This window comes from Haliotis rufescens, unplaced genomic scaffold (assembly GCF_023055435.1).
Source record: "Haliotis rufescens isolate VD_foot unplaced genomic scaffold, xgHalRufe1.0.p SCAF_2, whole genome shotgun sequence".
Taxonomy (NCBI): Eukaryota; Metazoa; Mollusca; class Gastropoda; order Lepetellida; family Haliotidae; genus Haliotis; species Haliotis rufescens.
In genome coordinates this window covers 20,149,380-20,171,697 of record NW_025963890.1, presented here as the reverse complement: position 1 = coordinate 20,171,697, position 22,318 = coordinate 20,149,380, and the positions used below count along the sequence as shown (strand labels likewise).

Sequence of the window (22,318 nt, the reverse complement as noted above, 5' to 3'; positions counted from 1 at the left end):
GCGTGGGTGGCGTCTGTCTGGACTTGTAGGTTTGATCAGTGATGACATAAGTGAGTAGAACCCTTGTCTTGACCCAAGCAGTGACAATTCACAGGATGTAATTAGTGTTTGAATGACATTGTTTATATACTTGTTACAAGTGCTGCTCAATAAACAGTAATATGGAATACACAGTTGTTTGTTTTCAGTTGGTATTAAGTTGGTATTTCTGCTATCCAAAATTTCTTATTGTTTATATAAATGCGATATTTAATAATGCGAGCAAAGACCACTTGCATTTTTCGCATTTAATTCACGCTCGCGTTAATTTCAAGATTTACAGTATATAATCCTACATAGTTACCTTAGAATCCCTTATTATCCTACATTATCCATAAACTGCCGTAATCTAATGAGTTACAGTGTTGTGATTGCATAACGTCCTTCATGCAGACTGTCTGCACTGTAAGGCATTCCTTACAACTGTTGATAAATAAGCGATTCCATCTGGCCTTGTCAGGGCCACTCCATTAGGCAGGAGTATTAGGGCTTAATGGCGGTCGTGTGGACAACTGACTTGGGGATACAATCAATAGTTGGACTGACCACTAGACTGGCCAACATGGAGCTGACCGCCATGTACTTGTGGTATACGACACATTTTGAACTAATTGCTAAGCATAAAGACAAGGGTGATGGTCTATCCCTTGGTGTTTGCACATTGTACAAATTTTGCTTGTTAAAGATCCTGCACACATGAAAAAGTATTTTCTTTGTACTTCACAATATCATCATTATTTTTATAAGACAAATGTATTTTAAATTCCAATCTCATTAAAATCAGAAACATTGAATTTTACTCTGATCATAATGATGCTGCTCTTAATGAAAATCTGGCAAACCCTCCCAGAAGACTGCGTGAAGTGAACTTTCTGAACAGCCAATCAGTGTTGAGGCTACTACATTCTCGGTATGAGTGAACAAAGCATTCAGAGCAGCAAAGCTGGTTTCTGTTCCTCAAAAATGAATGTTAATGGGCAGTTCTGAAAAGAAATATTAATGGTTGCAATGATGTGGATACTTATTTCTGAGAACCATGGCATCTACACCCAAAACAATTAAAGGAATAACTGTGTTCTGCGTTAGTTTTCTGTTGTTTATAACAAAATTTGCATTCAAGGTGGTAAAGAAATGAAGCCTAATCATTGTGTATGAAGCTGACATGTATGGCTCAATAATCCACGCTTCCTTCATTTAACCCAACTGCATGGATCGTTGCTCATGTTTTTAATCACTGGATTGTCTGCTCCAGACTCGATTATTTACAGACCACTGTCATATTGCTGAGTGTGGCGTTAAACAACAAATAAATAAACTAAATCCTTCATTTAAATTGGGCAGCCATTATGAGTTTCGCTCAGGGTTCACCTGTACATTACCTCCTTAAATGAGGGTAAATAACATCAATAGGTTCAAAATAATGTTTTAACTATTTGTTTATAAAGAAATTCTTTGGAAATCACATGAGACCAGTTTGTTATAAAGAGATATTTCCTTTCCTTTTGTGGAAAGAGAAAATGCTATTTTGGCTACACTACAGCACTACACTATATCACATCACTACACTATATCACAACACTACAGCACTACATTATATCACGTCACTACACTGCAACACTACACTATATCACATCACAACACTATATCACAACACTACAGCACTACATTATATCACGTCACTACACTACAACACTACACTATATCACATCAATACAGCACTACACTATATCACATCACTACACTTCAGCACTACACTATATCACATCACTACACTACAGCACTACACTATATCACATCACTACACTACAGCACTACACTATATCACATCACTACACTATATCACATCACTACACTACAACACTACACTATATCACATCACTACACTATATCACGTCACTACACTACAACACTACACTATATCACATCACTACACTATATCACTTCACTACACTACAACACTACACTATATCACAACACTACAGCACTACACTATATCACATCACTACACTATATCGACCCGTGAGTCTTCAGCAACCCATACTTGCTGTAAAAGGCGACTATGCTTGTCGTAAAAGGCGACTAATGGGATCGGGTGGTCAGGCTCGCTGACTGGGTTGATACATGTCATCGATCCCAATTGCGTGGATTGATGCTCATGATGTCAATCACTGGATTGTCTGGTCCAGACTCGATTATTTTACAGACTGCCGTCATATAGCTGGAATATTGCTGAGTGCGGCGTTAAACAACAAACAAACAAACAAACAAACTATATCACATCACTACACTACAACACTACACTATATCACATCACTACAGCACTACACTATATCACATCACTACACTTCAGCACTACACTATATCACATCACTACACTACAGCACTGCACTATATCACATTACTACACTACAGCACTACACTATATCACATCCCTACAGCACTACAATATATCACATCACTACACTATATCACATCACTACACTATATCACATCATTACACTATGCCACATCACTACACTATATCACATCATTACACTATGCCACATCACTACAATATATCACATCACTACACTATGTCACATCATTACACTATGTCACATCATTACATCGCTGCACAACATCCCTACATCACCACAATGCGACTACGCGTGTCACAAGAGGCAACTAACAGGATCAGATGGTCAGGCTTGCTGACTTGGTTTATCCATGTGTATCCCAATAGCATTAGAACATGATGTCAGTCACAGGATTGTCTGGTTCAAGCTCTATTATTTACAGACTGACGCCATGTAGCTGGAATATTGTACAGTGTGGCAAAAAACAACCACACCACACCACACCACACCACACCACACATCACCACATCACACCACACCACACCACACCACATCACACACCACACCACATCACACCACACTACATCACCACACCACACCACACCACATCACACCACACTACATCACCACACCACACCACCTCACACCACACCACACCACACCACACTACATCACCATACCACACCACACCACACCACACCACACTACATCACCACACCACACCACACCACACCACACCACACCACACCACATCACATCACACCACATCACATCACATCACATCACATCACACCACACCACACCACACCACACTACATCACCACACCACACCACACCACACCACACCACACCACACCACACCACACCACCACATCACTACACTACAAGGGAGGTCACTGTGGCCTGGAAAAAGGAAAAGATGCTATGAAACTGTACAACTATTTATAATGTTTCAGAACTCTCTATTTCTGATTAGACAAAATGGGTGAATATTTGCAAACATTAAAATTAGCTGATTCTAAAAAAGCAATCTTTTTTAAATAGGAAAATTTATGAAGAAATTGTTGGGCACTTCCCCTAAAACAAATAAACTTTCATGGAGCACATTTTCAGCTTTGTTCTAGACATTGCAAATAGTGGAACTAGGGCAATCATTAACTGTTTGATTGATCTCCATCATAAAGTTGGACCTGGCAGACAAAGTGGAGTTTTGGGGACTTGAATCCAATTTGCTGTTACTGTCAAGTATCCCAAACCTAATCCATGTTCAATAGTGAAATGAGAGAAAGGAATAAAATATTGTTTCTTTTTTACTTACTTTTTTTTAATGCAAATTGTGTGAGTGGTGAGGGCTACTGGTATGGCAGGACATGCTTACCCTTTTGCTAACACCTGGTGTCATCACTGAATTTCACATGTGATTTTGCTGCTATGTTGTCTTTAGTGCCCAGAGGAATCTGTTTCGGCGGATAATCGAGACTGGGTATTCTCTGGCATTAATGCTAGATTTCCTCTGCAGTTAGCACTATAACCTCAATAGCAATGATGGTTGATAATCCTTCTCTCTTTTGATTGCACACAACACAACATTTACTAATGTTATTCTTTCTTTCAACCCTTGCGTGATTGCATCATGGCAATGTATTGGATGATAACTGAACTTTCGATTTACATGACCTGCCAGTAATTTTTATAGAAAATCAATAAGTACAATATACACATTGATCTTTGGTAATCTAAATTCAACTTAAAACGCTTCGGAATTACAGAAAAATTCATTGATTTATTCAGAGTATGTGAAATCTGGGTCACAAAATTCACTATTTTCCCCAGACAATAAGGCCCTTTCCACCAAATCAGTCAATCTTATTTCTTATTCAAATTCTTCAGAACTCGAACTAAGTGAGAAAGTGATTACCTTTCTTGTATAAGTGTCAGTGGCCTTGTCTTAAGACCAATCCATGCCACTCAGATTTCCAGGGCTAAAGGCCATTTGTCAGGAAGATACAGAGAAAAATCACCTCTTCAGAGAGAAACGCTGAGTATTTGCATAATTGTCCACAATTCTTTCGTCTGGGAAAGGTTGGAGTTAAAGCCCATGCCAAGACTGGAGATATCTTCCCAAGCCATGGCCCTGGTTGTTAGGGTCAGTGAACCCAGCAGAGTCTGCAGGTGTAGGTACATTAAGTGTAATACTCCATCGCTGCAGAGGCTTAGCGATTCCAATGCAGAATTAAGTTACTCTTAGACATCATTATTTCACAAAGTCTGAGTTTATGTTCCAATGTTGCAGTCATTCTAACTATAATGATTTTACAAATTCTCAGTTAACGTTCTTATGCAGAAGGCATTCTATACATAATTATGTAAAAAGTTCTATGTTTTCGTTCCTGTGCCGAAGGTACTCAATATATCATTATTTCACAAAATCTAAGTTTACGTTCCTATGCCGAAGGTACTCAATATATCATTATTTCACAAAATCTAAGTTTATGTTCCTGTGCCGAAGGTACTCAATGTATCATTATTTCACAAAATCTAAGTTTACGTTCCTATGCCGAAGGTACTCAATATATCATTATTTCATAAAATCTAAGTTTATGTTCCTGTGCTGAAGGTACTCAATATATCATTATTTTACAAAATCTAAGTTTACGTTCCTATGCCGAAGGTACTCAATATATCATTATTTCACAAAATCTAAGTTTATGTTCCTATGCCGAAGGTACTCAATATATCATTATTTCACACAATCTAAGTTTACGTTCCTATGCCGAAGGTACTCAATATATCATTATTTCACAAAATCTGCGTTCATGTTCTGATGAGCCTCCACAGACTTTCAACATGGCTACCGAGAACTCAGAAGTAGAGTTCTTATTGTTAAGTTCATTTGTTGAAGATTAACTTTGCAATTGTCATATTGTTTATGGTGACAGAACTGGCTGTGTCTAGTCGACAGCTATGATTTTTGTATGGTTAACTATATAATGTCTCACTGATACAACTATATGGTGTACTGAGACATAGTGTCTATGAATCCTCTCAATGGTTGTTACAACCATCTTCCTGAGGCAAGGGAGTTAACTGACTTTAAAAGTCCTGTTTCTAACCTTGCCGAACTAGCACAAGCACAATCAAGTAATAATGTAACAAGAACTGGTATTTATGTCAAAAGTGTCCCAAACACAAATGTAGCCTTATGATAAAGTGGAATACATTTCACAAACACAGGTTCAGCCTTGCAGTCAAGTGGAATACATTTCACAAACACAGGTTCAGCCTTGCAGTCAAGTGGAATACATTTCACAAACACAGGTTCAGCCTTGCAGTCAAGTGGGAGTACATTTCACAAACACAGGTTCAGCCTTGCAGTCAAGTGGAATACATTTCACAAACACAGGTTCAGCCTTGCAACAAACACAGGTTCAGCCTTGCAGTCAAGTGGAGTACATTTCACAAACACAGGTTCAGCCTTGCAACAAACACAGGTTCAGCCTTGCAGTCAAGTGGAATACATTTCACAAACAACCTTATGCAACTGTATGATAAGAGGAATGTTGGCATTACGTTCTGGTGAGACCCACTGATACAGTCTTTGTTTTCACATGATTACATTGAACAGGCATTTTCACATAACAGTATGTTGCGAACGTTCAGGAGAAAACCTGCTAAGACAGAACCTGAGTTAAACTGGCACTTCAAGTTACTAAGTAGCACTTCATGTTACTCAAATACGGTTCCTACTTTGTGATTTTTAATGAAATGAGCTCAGTTGGTTAAAAATGGCAGCGCAATGCCCCATGTTCGTTCAACATTTAACAGATGTAGACCCATGTCTGTGAACAACAGTCAGACTTACTGCATAATTCAACGCTTATTTCAGGACTATAAATTGCTTTTTGAAACCAAAATACAAAAAAGCCCACTTTTGTTTTCAAAATCACATTTCCCAGGAGAATCTTGTAACCATGGGATATTCTCAAAAGCAAAACAAAAACCAAAAAAAACAACTGAAAATGAGTTGATAAACATTCCCAATACCCAGGTTGTTAAGAATGATGACTGACTTCCAAGATCAAGCATTGGTTTCATTCCATCAGAAATTCTATAGATTATCTGGGATTTGTACGATCCTTAAAGAAGTGTTCTGACCCCTTGGGATCCTCATTGTCCTGAGCTTGTCAATAGCAGCAGGCAGTCTCTGCAACCTGCAGGCAAAACAAACACACCCTATATTGGATTTCTCATGATGACTGGCAGCTGAGGATTGAAGAGGGGCTTGATGAGTGGGTCATAATGTCACTTGATTAATAATTTAACATAATTCTATCAAATCAAAGAGGTGAGATGGTGGTGAAATGGGGTTTAACCTTGTGTTCAAGATTATTCCCTTCTACGAGCGTAAGTTTGTGATGTGTGTGTGTGTGTGTGCAGCTGCCTGTACTACTACGAAATAATGTTGTTTTTTTTGTGCTAGCCCACTGAGATTCCATGCCACAGTTTTATAACATGGCTACCCTACTCAGACACAGTATACTGACTGCAAAATGATTAGTCCTTGTTTTATCCTCTTAATGCAGAGCGTCAGTTTTGGTCCCTTTAGCCGCCTTTATACGAGAAGCTTGAGAAGCTGTCACAGTCATGTATCATTCATGTAAGCTGTCTCAGTTATGTAAGCTGTCTCAGTTATGTAAGCTGTCTCAGTCAAGTAAGCTGTCTCAGTCAAGTAAGCTGTCTCAGTAACATAAGCTGTCTCAGTTATGTAAGCTGTCTCAGTCAAGTAAGCTGTCTCAGTCACGTAAGCTGTCTCAGTCAAGTAAGCTGTCTCAGTCATGTATCAGTCAAGTAAGCTGTCTCAGTTATGTAAGCTGTCTCAGTCAAGTAAGCTGTCTCAGTCAAGTAAGCTGTCTCAGTTATGTAAGCTGTCTCAGTCATGTAAGCTGTCTCAGTAAAGTAAACTGTCTCAGTCACATAAGCTGTCTCAGTTATGTAAGCTGTCTCAGTCAAGTAAGCTGTCTCAGTCATGTAAGCTATCTCAGTCAAGTAAGCTGTCTCAGTCATGTATCAGTCAAGTAAGCTGTCTCAGTTATGTAAGCTGTCTCAGTCAAGTAAGCTGTGTCAGTTATGTAAGCTGTCTCAGTCAAGTAAGCTGTCTCAGTCAAGTAAGTTGTCTTTCTGCTGGATGTCCTGAAAATGTGTACATCTTGTGAAATAAATTAAACTGTTTGATGTCTTCTTGCAGAGAAAACAAAATTGTACATCTTTAATCAGTGACCACACGTTAATATTTTCAGAGTTATATTCTTCCAATCATTTCATTAAATTCTCTTTTGAGTTACATGGGGGAAAATAAGGGTACAGCTGATTGCTATTGTTGGCATATATTGAAAGACAATTACACTTTAAAATCTTAATCTCTGCATATAAAAAAGCCCTGCATAACAGGATGTACAACTGACATTATAAATCAAGTAATCTTTTACTGCAAAATTCACATTTTCATTGACCAATGTTGTTGTCTCCTGTTTGTTCACTAGAAGCTACATGAAGTAGTTTTTGACCATGCATAATATAGGAAATAACTATTTCCCCCGAAACTTGTACCAAATAATGGGGAAGGGATGTGTGTGTGTGTGTGTGTGGGGGGGGGGGGGGGGGGGAGCGGGGTGCATGCCTCATACACAAGTGCACATGATACACACATTATATTTAACAATTCCCAATAAAACCTTTCGCCACCCAATCATTTAAACTGCCCTTACTTAAAAAATTATTATTTGGAACTGATTCTGCCCCCAAGCAGCCTCTATGGACTCCAGCGGCTTGCGTGAGAGATCATTTCTCTTCTCAGTAGATGAGGACTTGGCAAACACTCTCCATCATGTGCAGATGCCAGCTTCAGATTTCCTCCTTGCAGAAACTCCCTTCCATTTGTGCTGCTTCTTAGCACAAGATTTTAGGCTGGATTGAGTGCTCCTGTACTGAAGTTTGCTGTCAGTTTGTTCTTATAAGATAACATGAAGTATAGAAGTCTTCTTTTTTTCAAATTACCTCGTGGCCCACACACTACTATATATCCAACAGATTGTGTATGCATCACATTGATTTACACACCTGTGGGACTTACTACTTTATCCTTAGGTCTTGGGATCTTTCCCTAGAAAATAATCTAACATATGAAAAAATGACAAAAACACTTTTGTTAACAAAATGACTTGCACGGATTGAAACAGAAATACAGTCCCTCTTACAAAATAAATGGCTAAACCCGACCAATATCCTATATTGTTCATTCGAGATTTGTCATGTTAATATACGATCCCAGAGTGCCCCAGTCTGTCATCATAATGGATGCCCTGTGGGACTTCTGGGTCAGTGTGTCCCCATGCAGTGCCTTGTGCTTGTCCAAAGACAAGTATTTATCTTGGATACCAAACAAAGTGCCCTTGGCAGACAAACTGTTAAAAAACATAATTTTGTTCATAATTGGGATTTTCTTTAAAGTCCTTATTTCTTAAATTCAGGTGTATGTTAATATTTCATTCAATGCAAAAATGTAGGCCCCTGAATTGTCCAAGATATATCCCTGTAACAGCAGACTAAATGGGGATCAGGTTTTTTTATTGTAATATTGTAGAAGATAAAAAAATGTAGAATAATAATCATGCATTGTAACATAATTCATACAGAAGAGAAATATTTTAAGATAATCCAAGTGAATCAGGGGAGGGTCACATAGAAATATGACAGTCTCAAGGGGAGGGTCATAAGAAATAATACACATATTTGGAGAATAAAATAAAGCCAACCAGTCCTTGTGTCGCCAGGCAGGGTAACAACAAGTACCATCTTTTAACGTCTTTTTGTATGATGCGGCCGGGGATCAAAACACAGACCTTCCGCTCTCTGTGCAGACGCTCTATCCAATAAACCAAGGATGCAGTCACAAAATCTGCAAGAGCTTGTCTGTAAACCTAAATATAGTGACAGTGTATTCTTGACTACTATTCTTATAATGAACATTTGGCAGGTGAAATGAGAAAAATGTATAAATATTAATCTTCACCCCAGCTGTAAATCAAGAGAGATGTCCTCCAATAATGAGGAGCTGGATAACAGCCTAGTGGTGAAAGTTGGATTTTTCATATGGAGTGTTTGAAATTAAGGGGGTCATGAAGAATGGGGTGTTGGATGGGCCTGTCATCTTCCCGAGGCAAGAGAATTAACTGACTTTAAAAGTCCAGTTTCCACCCTAGCCGAACTAGGTTGGAATTCCTGGGCTCCATCGTAGCGCCAGCAGTGGTTATTATGAGTTATGTCCCTTCTATGCCTCTCCTATTGACCAATCAGATTCCATCACTTGTATTTGTTTCAAACAAAATGGTGGCGCCCAGTCAAGACGATCTGATCGATAATCAAGGTCTATATTGTGATAAAAACGGTTCTTACATCGCGAAGTGCATCAAATCAAGCAAGCACCTTGATTTAAAACATGAAAAGGTTTGGAAAATATCTGTTGACAACGAGTTGGCGGTGTACATGTTTTGCAAGTCCTGCAATCGACCGAAATCTGCACGGCAGTTTACGAACCAGATTTCGATTTCTTTGCGAGATTTTGATTGGACTATGCATAGACTTGTTAGTCCAGCCAAATTGTAACTCCATAATACTATCCTAGTTTGGCAAGGGTGGAAACTGGACTTTTATAGTCAGTTAACGCCCTTGCCTCAGGAAGATGGGGCCTGTGGCCTTGAGGTTTGCTCCAATGGTATTTGAATGTAGGACCTATATATAAGTTTGAAATCAATCCCTTGTGAAATCAGTAATGCAATACAGGAAAAAGAATGCCATTACAATACAGTTCTACTTATAGATGTTTGAATGTGCATGACATTGATTCTGGGCATAAATAATGTCAAATTATTTGTTTCCAGATTCAAGAAGTTCAGTCAGAAACATATGCCACAGGAATTCTTGAGATGAAGTTTCCTCATGCTATATAATACCTTGCTCTGATTAGGGTTCACTAACCTTTAATCCTCAGTTGGGATATTGATAATAAAAAGATGGTACAGTGACATGTTATACTTGATGTCAATATTGTTCTTGTAGACTTTTTAACAAAATACCTCAAGATCATAACTGTGACATAGACATTTCCTATTTCTAGTAACAAGTGATAATAAACTAGTAAATAAACAAGTACATTATTTGTCACAATTATTCCAACAATTGAAAATCAAATAAATAATTAAGAGCCAAAACAAATCAAGAAAAAATGCTTTTGAAATGTTAATTATGCTGTTCTCTGATACTAAGTGGTACTCTCTAGCACAAATGTTACACTTGGGCGACTATTGGTGGTCAATCATGCAATGGAATGGAGATACAGATCTATTTAGGTCCATGATGATGGTCAAGGGTCATAGCTGGAACAAAAATATATAGCCAAAAACTATCATTTTTTATTTTGCATACCACATACATGGTTCCAATCTCATTCAAATCAAATCTAAGTTCTCGCTGCCACTAAACAAAGATCTGAGGACATCCCATTACGGGTCACGTCAGAATGACCTTTCGCGAACTTTGACCGACCACTGAAACGAATAACAAGAAGTCGATAACAGCCAATGAGAAAGCAGCTTTCTCAAGCTTTATGGCACTCGTTTCAACCTGGCGACTTCCATTTCAGACCATGCTTGTAAAATATGTTGACACAGTTCTCGATTAAAATTTTGAAAACTGAACAAAAGAACAATCTGGAATGTCTAATATATGGTTACAATTGTATGGCAGTGCTTCCCACATACTGTGCAACGCCTCCTCTGTTCAAATGTTTATCCTATGGAAGCAAGAGACAGACGATAATTTTGACGGAATCAGTCGTACGGGCCGTAACTGTCGTTCGGACGTTTTCAAGATTGTATGTTTAGAAAACACATTTCGACTGTCACTTTCATGATCTGGTAAGCGATGCTTTGATTGGTCGGATGAAAGGTCGTTCTGATGTGACCTTAATGGGATGTCCTCAGATCTTTGTTTAGCGATGACAAGAACTAAGATCTGATTTTAATGAGATTGATATGGTGCATATCATATTTCATAATAATACATTCATACATGGCTTAGGAATGGGCACAAATAGCATTTTTAATATGGTTGCAATAGCTGCCCTGCTTAAAATCAGATCACCATTCTGTGAGCACTTTTTAGAGCAGCCTGGCATCATCCTTGCAAAGTTTCAGCTTCATAGGCTTCTAGTTTCAGAGGAGACATCAAAAGACGCAAAATAATAATGGACAGACAGACTTTAAATTAGTTGAATCGAAAATGCTTTATATAAAGTTACCGTATACATATGACCTTAGATAAGCCAATCTCATAGACAAGCCGAGGTATTAACTTGGTCCATGAAATCTGTATCAAAATGTTATGTGCAGTAGATAACCCGGACCCCCAACCTAAAACTACATCTAGTTGTAGCAGCGATAAAATTTTCGAGTCCCGTGATGGGTTTAATCGAATCACGAACCTTCTGATCTGAGGTCAGACGCCTTGTCCACAAGACCAAAGAGGTTCACCCCGTCAGCAATCTGACAAGGTATGGATGTCATCTGTGGGATGACTCCACGCCCTGCTACATACTCCCTCATCAACAGAAGGCACGTCCCGGGCCGCATAGTAGGGTACTGAGGCTTATTTTGCTCAAATTTTATATGAACATGCTCAGTCCCAAGTTGGACGCCAATGTGGCTGCCATAAAATTTCCGAGTCCTGTGATGGGATTCGAACCATGGACCTTCTGATCACAGGTCGGACGCCTTGTCCACATGACCAAAGAGGTTCACCCCGTCAGCAATCTGACAAGGTATGGATGTCATCTGTGGGATGACTCCACGCCCTGCTACATAGTCATGATCTGTCATCAGAAATAGAATATCAACAAATCTGTATTGAATTACGCAAGTTAAGCCTGTCGTTACACCATTGGTAATAAAAAAGTGTTTAATTGTATGACTGGACTCATGTTTGTAATCTACATTATCTATTTTATTAATTTTAATCAAACTTTCATTCAATAATATTAACATTATTTCGGTGTCCATCGGGTACTTACAACTTCCATTTTCCCCGTAACCACAGCAACCACGATCATATTGCCGCTGTTGACACCATGAAACAAACCTTAGTTTATCAGTTTAGTATATTGTTTCGACACTATATGTCGCATACAGTCTGCAGTGATATCACCAAAGGTAATTTTGCAAACAGTCAAAACAATGGAACTAAAGGTCTGATTTAAGATAACCATTGAGAATGAAAACATACTCAATGATGATTACAAAACATACCTCCCTCATAGCTATGGGGAAGCTTAAGCTATGATATGCCATCACATTGCTACAATAGTAAGAAACACTATGTTATGATATCTTCTATTGTTTATGATGTTACATAAGCTAGCTATGCTATTAATCGCAAAGAACAAGAACAATGAAGAATCAAACATGGTTTGTTTCATGATAAAACATTGTTCTATCATGACATCATTTCTGGAGATTTGAAAATGCGCTCGAAACTTAATGATGTCGTAAATTTGAGAGAAGTGTCTAGTGAGTTGTTCCCCATAGATGTACTGGTAGTGGAGCAACGCAGATAAACGCAGTGACCTTATGATCGCATCCAAAAGTGGGAGAGCTGATTGCTATTGTTGGCATATATTGAAAGACATTTACACTTTAAAATCTTAATCTCTGCATATAAAAAAGCCCTGCATAACAGGAAGTACAACTGACATTATAAATCAAGTAATCTTTTACTGCAACATTCACATTTTCATTGACCAATGTTTCTATCTCCTGTTTGTTCACTAGAAGCTACATGAAGTAGTTTTTGACCATGCATAATATAGGAACTAGGTATTTCCCCCCAAACTTGTACCAAATAATGGGGCTGGGATGTGGGGGGTGTGCATGCCTCGGTATTTGGAGAACAGGTAAGATAATCGATGTGAAAATAGTGAGAATATCAAGTAAATACCAAATTTAACCCCACTGTTCATAAAATTGACTTGTCTGACATTGTCGTGATCAGATTGTATTCAGGGAGTGATCATTATTTAAATACAGTTAAATATCTTTATAGCTTGTACATTTTAGGAACATCCTTAAAGATGTTGATATATCATATAAGAAATAACGACTTGTGGTGGTTGTTTATTGTACAGAGAAACACTGCAGGGAAAATATCCTACTCGGGGCATAAACCGATATAACATTACATCATCTGCACATAGGCAGCCAATATTCCAGCAGATCCAGCCTTTGGTGTCGACATTTCACAACTTTTGAGGTACAACGGAGCATGCTCTATCTACGATGATTTCAAAGAGTGTCATACAACTCTTGCTCTTGTTTGAACATGATTACAACATTTACATCTTCCCGAGGCAAGGGAGTTAACTGACAATGAAAGTCAAGTTCCCACCCTTGCTGAACTAGCCTGGAATTATAGATTTATATTTAATCTGGACTAAAGAGTCTATGCATAGTCAAATCAAAATTGCGCAACGAAATCAACATCAGATTTTGGTCGATTGCAGGATTTGCACATCATGTGTACCGTCAATACAGCATCAACAGATATTTTTCAAATCTTTTCATGATATTTATCAAGATGCTCACATGATTTGATGCACTTTGTGAAGTAAGACCCGTTTTACTAAAATATAGATTTTGATTATCGATGAGATAGCCTTGACTCAGTGCCGTCATTTTGTTTAAAGCAAAATGCAATGGATATAAGGGGTGGAATCCGATTGGTCAACAGAAGGGTCATAGAAGGAACATAACTCATAATCGCCCCTGGTTGTGCCATGATAGAGCCCAGGAATTCCAGCCTAGTTCGGCAAGGGTGGAAAGTGGACTTTTCAAAGTCAGCTACAGTAAACTACGGTTATAACGAACACGCTTATAACGAACTGACAGATATAATAAACTATTTTTGGGGTCCTGTGTATTTGCTGTATATATTCCGTACATTTGCTTATAACGAACTACGGTTACAACGAATTAAAATTAGTGGTCCCAGTGACAAAAATGATGTCCTGTGCAATTCCCTATTTTGACTTGTAAAACCAGATGTTCCCATGTTTTTTCAGGTGAACAATTGACTTGACTTTGCATGTGTCTGTGACAGGTGCCACTAGTGGGGCAGGATACGCTCACTTGTCATGATCACCTAGCTGGTATCATCACGGTTTCATAGTGATTCATACACATGCTCAAGATCGGTCGGAAACGTGCAATCAACCTTTCAGGATTTGGAAGGAATTTTGCTGCTTTCAGAGAATTTTTCTTCACTTACCATCTCATTACTTCTTCCACCTCCAATTTCTATACCTATTTTGGAGGGGTGATTGTTATATATCACACATGATATTCAGTACATATTGATACATGAGTAATGGATGGGATGTATGGTTGCCTTATCGCTCCCCAGACACATTGAATATTTGACATATATGAGGGATGGATGGGAGAAACGGTTACTTATCTCATGTAGACACAGAGACTATTTGATATATACAAAGGATACATAAAAAATATGGCTACCTTATCTCATTTAGACAGAAAGTATTTGATATATATGAGGGATGAATGGTCAATATGGTTACCTTATCTCATGTAGACACAGAGAATATTTGATATATATGAGGGATGGATGGTCAATATGGTTACCTTATCTCATGTAGACAGAGAATATTATATATATATGAGGGATGGATGGTCGATATGGTTACCTTATCTCATGTAGACAGAGAATATTATATATAGATGATGGATGGATGGTCGATATGGTTACCTTATCTCATGTAGACAGAGAATATTATATATATATGAGGGATGGATGGTTGATATGGTTACCTTATCTCATGTAGACAGAGAATATCATATATATATGAGGGATGGATGGTCGATATGCTTACCATATCTCATGTAGACAGAGAATATTATATATATATGAGGGATGGATGGTCGATATGGTTACCTTATCTCATGTAGACAGAGAATATTTGATATATATGAGGGATGGAGGGTCGATATGGTTACCTTATCTCATGTAGACGGAGAATATTATATATATATGAGGGATGGAGGGTCGATATGGTTGATTTATCTCATGTAGACAGAGAATATTATATATATATGAGGGATGGATGGTCGATATGCTTACCATATCTCATGTAGACAGAGAATATTATATATATATGAGGGATGGATGGTCGATATGGTTACCTTATCTCATGTAGACAGAGAATATTTGATATATATGAGGGATGGAGGGTCGATATGGTTACCTTATCTCATGTAGACGGAGAATATTATATATATATGAGGGATGGAGGGTCGATATGGTTACCTTATCTCATGTAGACGGAGAATATTATATATATATGAGGGATGGATGGTCGATATGGTTACTTTATCTCATGTAGACAGAGAATATTATATATATATGAGGGATGGATGGTCGATATGCTTACCATATCTCATGTAGACAGAGAATATTATATATATATGAGGGATGGAGGGTCGATATGGTTACTTTATCTCATGTAGACAGAGAATATTATATATATATGAGGGATGGATGGTCGATATGGTTACTTTATCTCATGTAGACAGAGAATATTTGATATATTCTAGGGATGGATGGTCGATATGGTTACCTTATCTCATGTAGACAGAGAATATTTGATATATATGAGGGATGGAGGGTCGATATGGTTGATTTATCTCATGTAGACAGAGAATATTATATATATATGAGGGATGGATGGTCGATATGGTTACCTTATCTCATGTAGACAGAGAATATTTGATATATTCTAGGGATGGATGGTCGATATGGTTACCTTATCTCATGTAGACAGAGAATATTTGATATATATGAGGGATGAATGGGAAATATGGTTACCATTTCTAATGCAGACACAGAGAATAGTTGATATACATGGAGAAACATGTACAGAGAATATTTGATATATATGAGGGATGGATGGGAGACACAGAGAATATCTGATACATTGGGATGGAAAATATGCTTATCACAGGTTCAGTGGAAGGGTAACATAAACACACTTGCAAAGATGCTATAATTTAGACAGTGGTGTAATCAATACACAAATAACCCATCCCTGATTAAAGCCAAAGGAAAACATATTAGAAGAAGTGCTTGTTAGGGAAACACTGAACAAAAATGACTCAAATGGAACACTGTGCAAACATGCAGCATTCCACTTTGTCTCACCTGCTCATACCGAAATCACTGATTCATACAATTAAGAATCCACCTAATCAAAAATCAATATTGACTCATTGGCTTAAGCACTCTTCCCTTTCCACCCTTTGAAAGCCCCATCCTGCTGTGGGTATCACACAATGATTAATGCTGTTATAAAACAAACCAGGAACAGAAACTGCTTCTTGCACAGGGAGGAGTGGTCCAAATAAATGTAATTAAATCTTTGATCTTGTTTTATAGTTCTTAATCAGTTAGGTGTGTGGTGTAATCCTATTTAAGCCATGAACTCAGAGTGACACTTCCAATGATTTCATTCATGACTCAACTGACCTTACAAAACTGATGCCAACTGGGCATAACATAGAGCCTTTCAATAGCCTAAAGGCCAGCAATAGCCTTGATATTTGGGAGAATTTGGACCAATAAGAAGTAAACACGGCCAAGTCTAAGACATAAACAAATTAAGCCATGGTTATACTCAATACATCCAATGCCTGGGAACCTGATCAAATCTGATTGGCTGAGACCTCTTAGCCTCACTCAGGTCTCAGCTGATTTTGTGATTCTTCTGGCAAATACATGGGTTCCAATCTTTATGAATGAGCAGAATCGACCAGTGACGCAAATTCCCTCATTGATTTGCTGAATAAAGATCCCTCGGTTCAATCACAAAGTAGGTCAACTCGGCTAGTGTACAACGTCGAAACACATCTTCTGCACTTCTGTCATGATACATTTGTCTTCGTTTACTGAGATTTTCCTATGTGCTTGTGGATAATGAATGTCATTTTCTCCAATGAAAATATCATGTTGCTATAACAGCATTATATGTGTGTATGTGACTTCAAAGCAAGTGAAGAACAAGTATTGATGTTTCATGCGCATCAGACCCTTATGAATGGTGGAGTCTGGACCAAGCCATGTTACTGTTGAAACCCCACTGTAGACTCTACTATCTCCATGCCTGCTTTACCATTCCATGACAGGGCAGAGTGAAACAGAAAAATGTGCATTTAATTATCGGCTTTTCTTCCTGGAAACTTTACATTCGAAAGTGAAATCCTGCAATCAATGGTTGGATGACTACTCAACTCACATACTTGCAAATCAAGTCTGACTTTGCCAATAGCTGAATGAATGATATGTCGATAAAAGCCCTCTCTTACCATTTATGGAAAATCTATGACCATTCAAGTTTGCAGAATACACTGAGGCTACGATTGATGGCCCTGGTAGGATGGTAAGGCGACTGGAAGCTACGATTGATTGACTCTACGCCCAAACATACAATTTTCACAGTATTCTTTCTTCTGTGAACTGTCAGTCTTGCATGGAGAGCATACCTACAACTCTGGCCTTCAAGAACTGGAAAAATATCCATGTCTGGGGGCATTCTTGAAGAACTGATCATCCTCAAGTTCAAGTCAGGATCACTTTTAATGCTCTTGCTCCAAAACTGAGCATAACAGGCATATGAAGACTGTCTATTGCACAATTGACATTTGCCACAAATTGAACAAGACAACTGTCTTTTGCCAAGCTGTAGGCAACTGGCTATAATCTACTCCCATTACATAGATTAGTTTGTTTAGAGTACTTGTGGACTGGTATTTCACGACGACTTTGTGTGTGGGACTAGCGAGCATTCAGCCAGTGGAAATATTACTGGAATCATCTCCTTCCACAATCAAATGTGTGATGATCATCAGTGCAGAAATTGTACAGTACGAGGACACACAAAACTATGTCTGGTCACAACTGTCTGAACTACCTGCAATCCTGCTGAAGACAGACGTCTCCTTCTGAGTTCTGGGTCTTGACAAATGTAGACAATGATGACAAGACTGCTGACTCGCTCACTCGCACTTGTCATCTAAAATACTGCAGACGACTGCTGTTACCTACTTGCACCAACAGGAACTACATTACGATCACAACAGCTGATCTATTTCAATTTCTCACATTACAGATCAACTCTTCATCTTGTGAAACAAAAACCATCAGTTTTTCTGCCATCATATTCAAGTGTTATGTGTGCACATTGAGAAGTTGTTATGTGATGACCAGAATCCAGCACTCCCTGTGTTATGCTGTTTGTTCGGTGGGCGACCATTATTTGATGTTGGAGTTGAGACTGCCAGTTTGAAATAGCAGGTACTAGTTACTAAGAAGAGGATCAATTAGACAGACTGCTGAAGACAGACACCAATCCATTTTGGCCACTTTCCAACTCACAAAATCACAGTAACGTGATACTGCAGCCATGAGTAGTGCAGCCAAAAAGTCCATTCTGGTATGTAGTTCATTTTGGTATTGAGGCAATGAGACAAGGGTTTAATCTGGCTTGTAGTTCATTGTAGTATTGCATTCATGAGATGAAGGTTAAGACTTGTATGTTTTGTATTTTTCGGTATTGCAGTTATGAGACAAAGGATTAGTCTGGGATGTAGTTCATTTTAGTATTGCAGCTATGACATATAGGTTTAGTCTGGCATGTTGTTCATTTTAGTATTGCAGCCATGAGATAAAGGTTTAGTTGGGTATATTGTTCATTTTAGTATTGCAGCTATGACATATAGGTTTAGTCTGGGATGTTGTTCATTTTAGTATTGCAGCCATGAGATAAAGGTTTAGTTGGGTATATTGTTCATTTTAGTATTGCAGCTATGACATATAGGTTTAGTCCGGCATGTTGTTCATTTTAGTATTGCAGCCATGAGATAAAGGTTTAGTTGGGTATATTGTTCATTTTAGTATTGCAGCTATGACATATAGGTTTAGTCTGGGATGTTGTTCATTTTAGTATTGCAGCCATGAGATAAAGGTTTAGTTGGGTATATTGTTCATTTTAGTATTGCAGCTATGACATATAGGTTTAGTCTGGCATGTTGTTCATTTTAGTATTGCAGCCATGAGATAAAGGTTTAGTTGGGTATATTGTTCATTTTAGTATTGCAGCTATGACATATAGGTTTAGTCTGGGATGTTGTTCATTTTAGTATTGCAGCCATGAGATAAAGGTTTAGTTGGGTATATTGTTCATTTTAGTTAGCAGCTATGACATATAGGTTTAGTCTGGCATGTTGTTCATTTTAGTATTGCAGCCATGAGATAAAGGTTTAGTTGGGTATATTGTTCATTTTAGTATTGCAGCTATGACATATAGGTTTAGTCTGGTTTGTAGTTCATTTTTGTGTTGCAATCATAAGATAAAGACTGAGCCTGGTATATATACTGAACTGCAAAAGAAACATCACTTCATGAAAATAATTCATGAAATTTTCCCTTTGAAATATCAATACTTTTCTTTTAGGTATCTCGTTTTTGACATTAGTCTGCATCCAAATTTAATGTTAATGGCCAAAAAGTCACACAAATATGGGTATAATGGGTTGCTAAAACGCAGCATAACAAATGACCTTGTTACCATGGTACAAAGTCCCGAAAGCGTGCCTATTAAATTTGGATACAGACTAATGTCAAAAACGAGATACTTCCAAAAAATGCATTGATATTTCAGTGGGAAATTTCATGAAGTATTTTGATGAAGTGATGTATCTTTTGTGGTTGAGTATAGTTCATTCTTTTATGCTCTCGTTTGTTATATAATTAATGCTTTTACATATGGATATTGCAACCATCAATAGTATGGTTAAAATGGTCTTGTCAGGTTTGTAGTTCATTTTGACAATATATTGTATTCCCAGTGAAGGTTCACTGTACTGTACTTGTGTTAAGTTAACACATAATTCATGGCATATTTGAACAAGTGAATCAAATAGATTTATAAAATCTCTTTTCTACATGCATTGTGCCCGGAATACATGTGCAACTATACGATGTTATATAAGGTTGCACTAGACAGCTAGATTTGCTTTCTACTGCAACCCTAGGCACTGCACCCACTTCATTTTACTTACATTAATTGTTGGTCAGCTGAATGGGTTTTAGTGATTCATAAATGGAAGTGAAAGTAAAGGCATGATGGAAACATACTGTATTCGACGCAAAACGCCCCGCTCTAATAAGCGCCCACTGCGATATTTGCTAATATATTGGCTAGTGAACAATCTCAATTATCACCCCTCCGAATAATCAATGTACACAAGACTTATTTATTTGTGTATACTACGCACTCGTGTGTTATATGCACCCTTAAATATGGGCAATTAAATTCTGGAAAATATATCTATCGTGTATAACACTTTTCTTTTGTATCATTTCAGGCTGTCAGCATAAACCACGAAATTTACAATCTTTCAACTCTGTTTTTTCCTCACCAAAATTATATTCTAATAAGAGCCCCCTATTTCTAATTTTGAGAGCGCCTTGGGCGCTTATTACATCAAATACGGTCCTTGTTCTCAGTGTGCAGAGGGCAGTCACAGATTTTAAGTGTGCCCTTTGGAATTTAAGTTTGCCAATAGAAGAAATATAATTAATCAATCTTGGTCATGACACAATGAGTAGAAATAACCAGTTTTGCCTGCCCTTTCCTTTTCACTGAGATTGATGATAGCCATGCCTGGAACCTGGGTTAGTTTGAGTGATCATACTGTTCATCTTAAGCACATTCATATGTTCATTTCATGTTTGTCCAGTTGACCCCGCATTTATCACTGTCTTTCTATAATATGCATCATCATACATTTTTGTAAAAAAAGATATGATTTCTGTTTGTCTCCTTGAAGATCCGTAAAGATGCAGAGTAGAATAGGTCTTCAGCAACCTATGCATGGTGTAAAAGGCGTCAATGCTTGTCATAAGAAGCGGCTAACAGAATCGGGTGGTCAGGCTTGCTGACTTGGTTGATGCATGTCATTGTATCTTAATTGCGTGGATCGATGCTCATGATGTCAATCACTGGATTGTCTGGTCCAGACTTGATTATTTACAGGCCGCCGTCATATAGCTGGAATATTGCTGAGTGCGACGTTACACAACATAAAACAAACACACATAATTGCACTTTAAGCAATATTCCAGCCATATCACAAAGCGAGGGACGCTGAAAATGGGTTTCACACATCGTACCCATGTGGGAATCAAACCCAGATCATTAGAGCAATGGGACTATTCAAAAGCATGCCTCCAGATACAATATCAGCTGACTTTGTGAATAATTGTTTGAAACATTACTGTAATGAAGTGTAACAGCTGTAAAAGCGTTATATTCATAATTATTACCAAGTGATCAACAACAAACTGAATTTAATCTGCATAAAATCCATAAACTCTATTTCCATCACAACTCTCATTCCAAGTTTTCACACAAACTGAGTACAGATCTCTCTTTACCAAATTAGAAATCAGTGTTATTGCACCAACACCCAACATTCTACCTACAACAATCCCTGTTTAATGATAATATTATGCTACTGTATCCAGCTGAATTATTGAACAACATATCTTTTCAAGCATACTAAGCATATCTCAACCCACATCTTATAGCTTCCAATCCAAACAATGGCTCGTCAACGAGGGTCCATGGTGCCATCTTGCCATTCGCCTACAAGGTCAATGACCTGGAAGACCATATGACATACTCAAGCGACAGACAGCATATCCCCGATTTCCTCATTAAGTACACAGTGTCACATGACATGCAGGCGATGCAACCATGGCATCAG

General features: G+C 38.0%; 1 protein-coding gene and 1 long non-coding RNA gene across 3 annotated transcripts in view; one reads left to right on the top strand and one right to left on the bottom strand.

The window, feature by feature from the left end:
• LOC124138836 overlaps nucleotides 1-22,318 on the bottom strand; it is a 128,237-nt gene that overhangs the window by 69,297 nt on the left and 36,622 nt on the right. The window lies entirely within an intron of this gene.
• LOC124138835 (GTP-binding protein Di-Ras2-like) overlaps nucleotides 1-22,318 on the top strand; it is an 89,376-nt gene that overhangs the window by 38,667 nt on the left and 28,391 nt on the right. The window contains exon 1 of one of the 2 annotated variants that reach the window (XM_048399746.1): nucleotides 17,317-18,981. The exons of the other annotated variant lie outside the window; for it this stretch is intronic. Coding sequence (XP_048255703.1) covers nucleotides 18,952-18,981 — 30 coding nt within the window. The 5' untranslated portion in view covers nucleotides 17,317-18,951. Of the gene's footprint in view, nucleotides 1-17,316; nucleotides 18,982-22,318 lie in introns of those variants that run through there. 2 annotated transcript variants of the gene reach the window in all.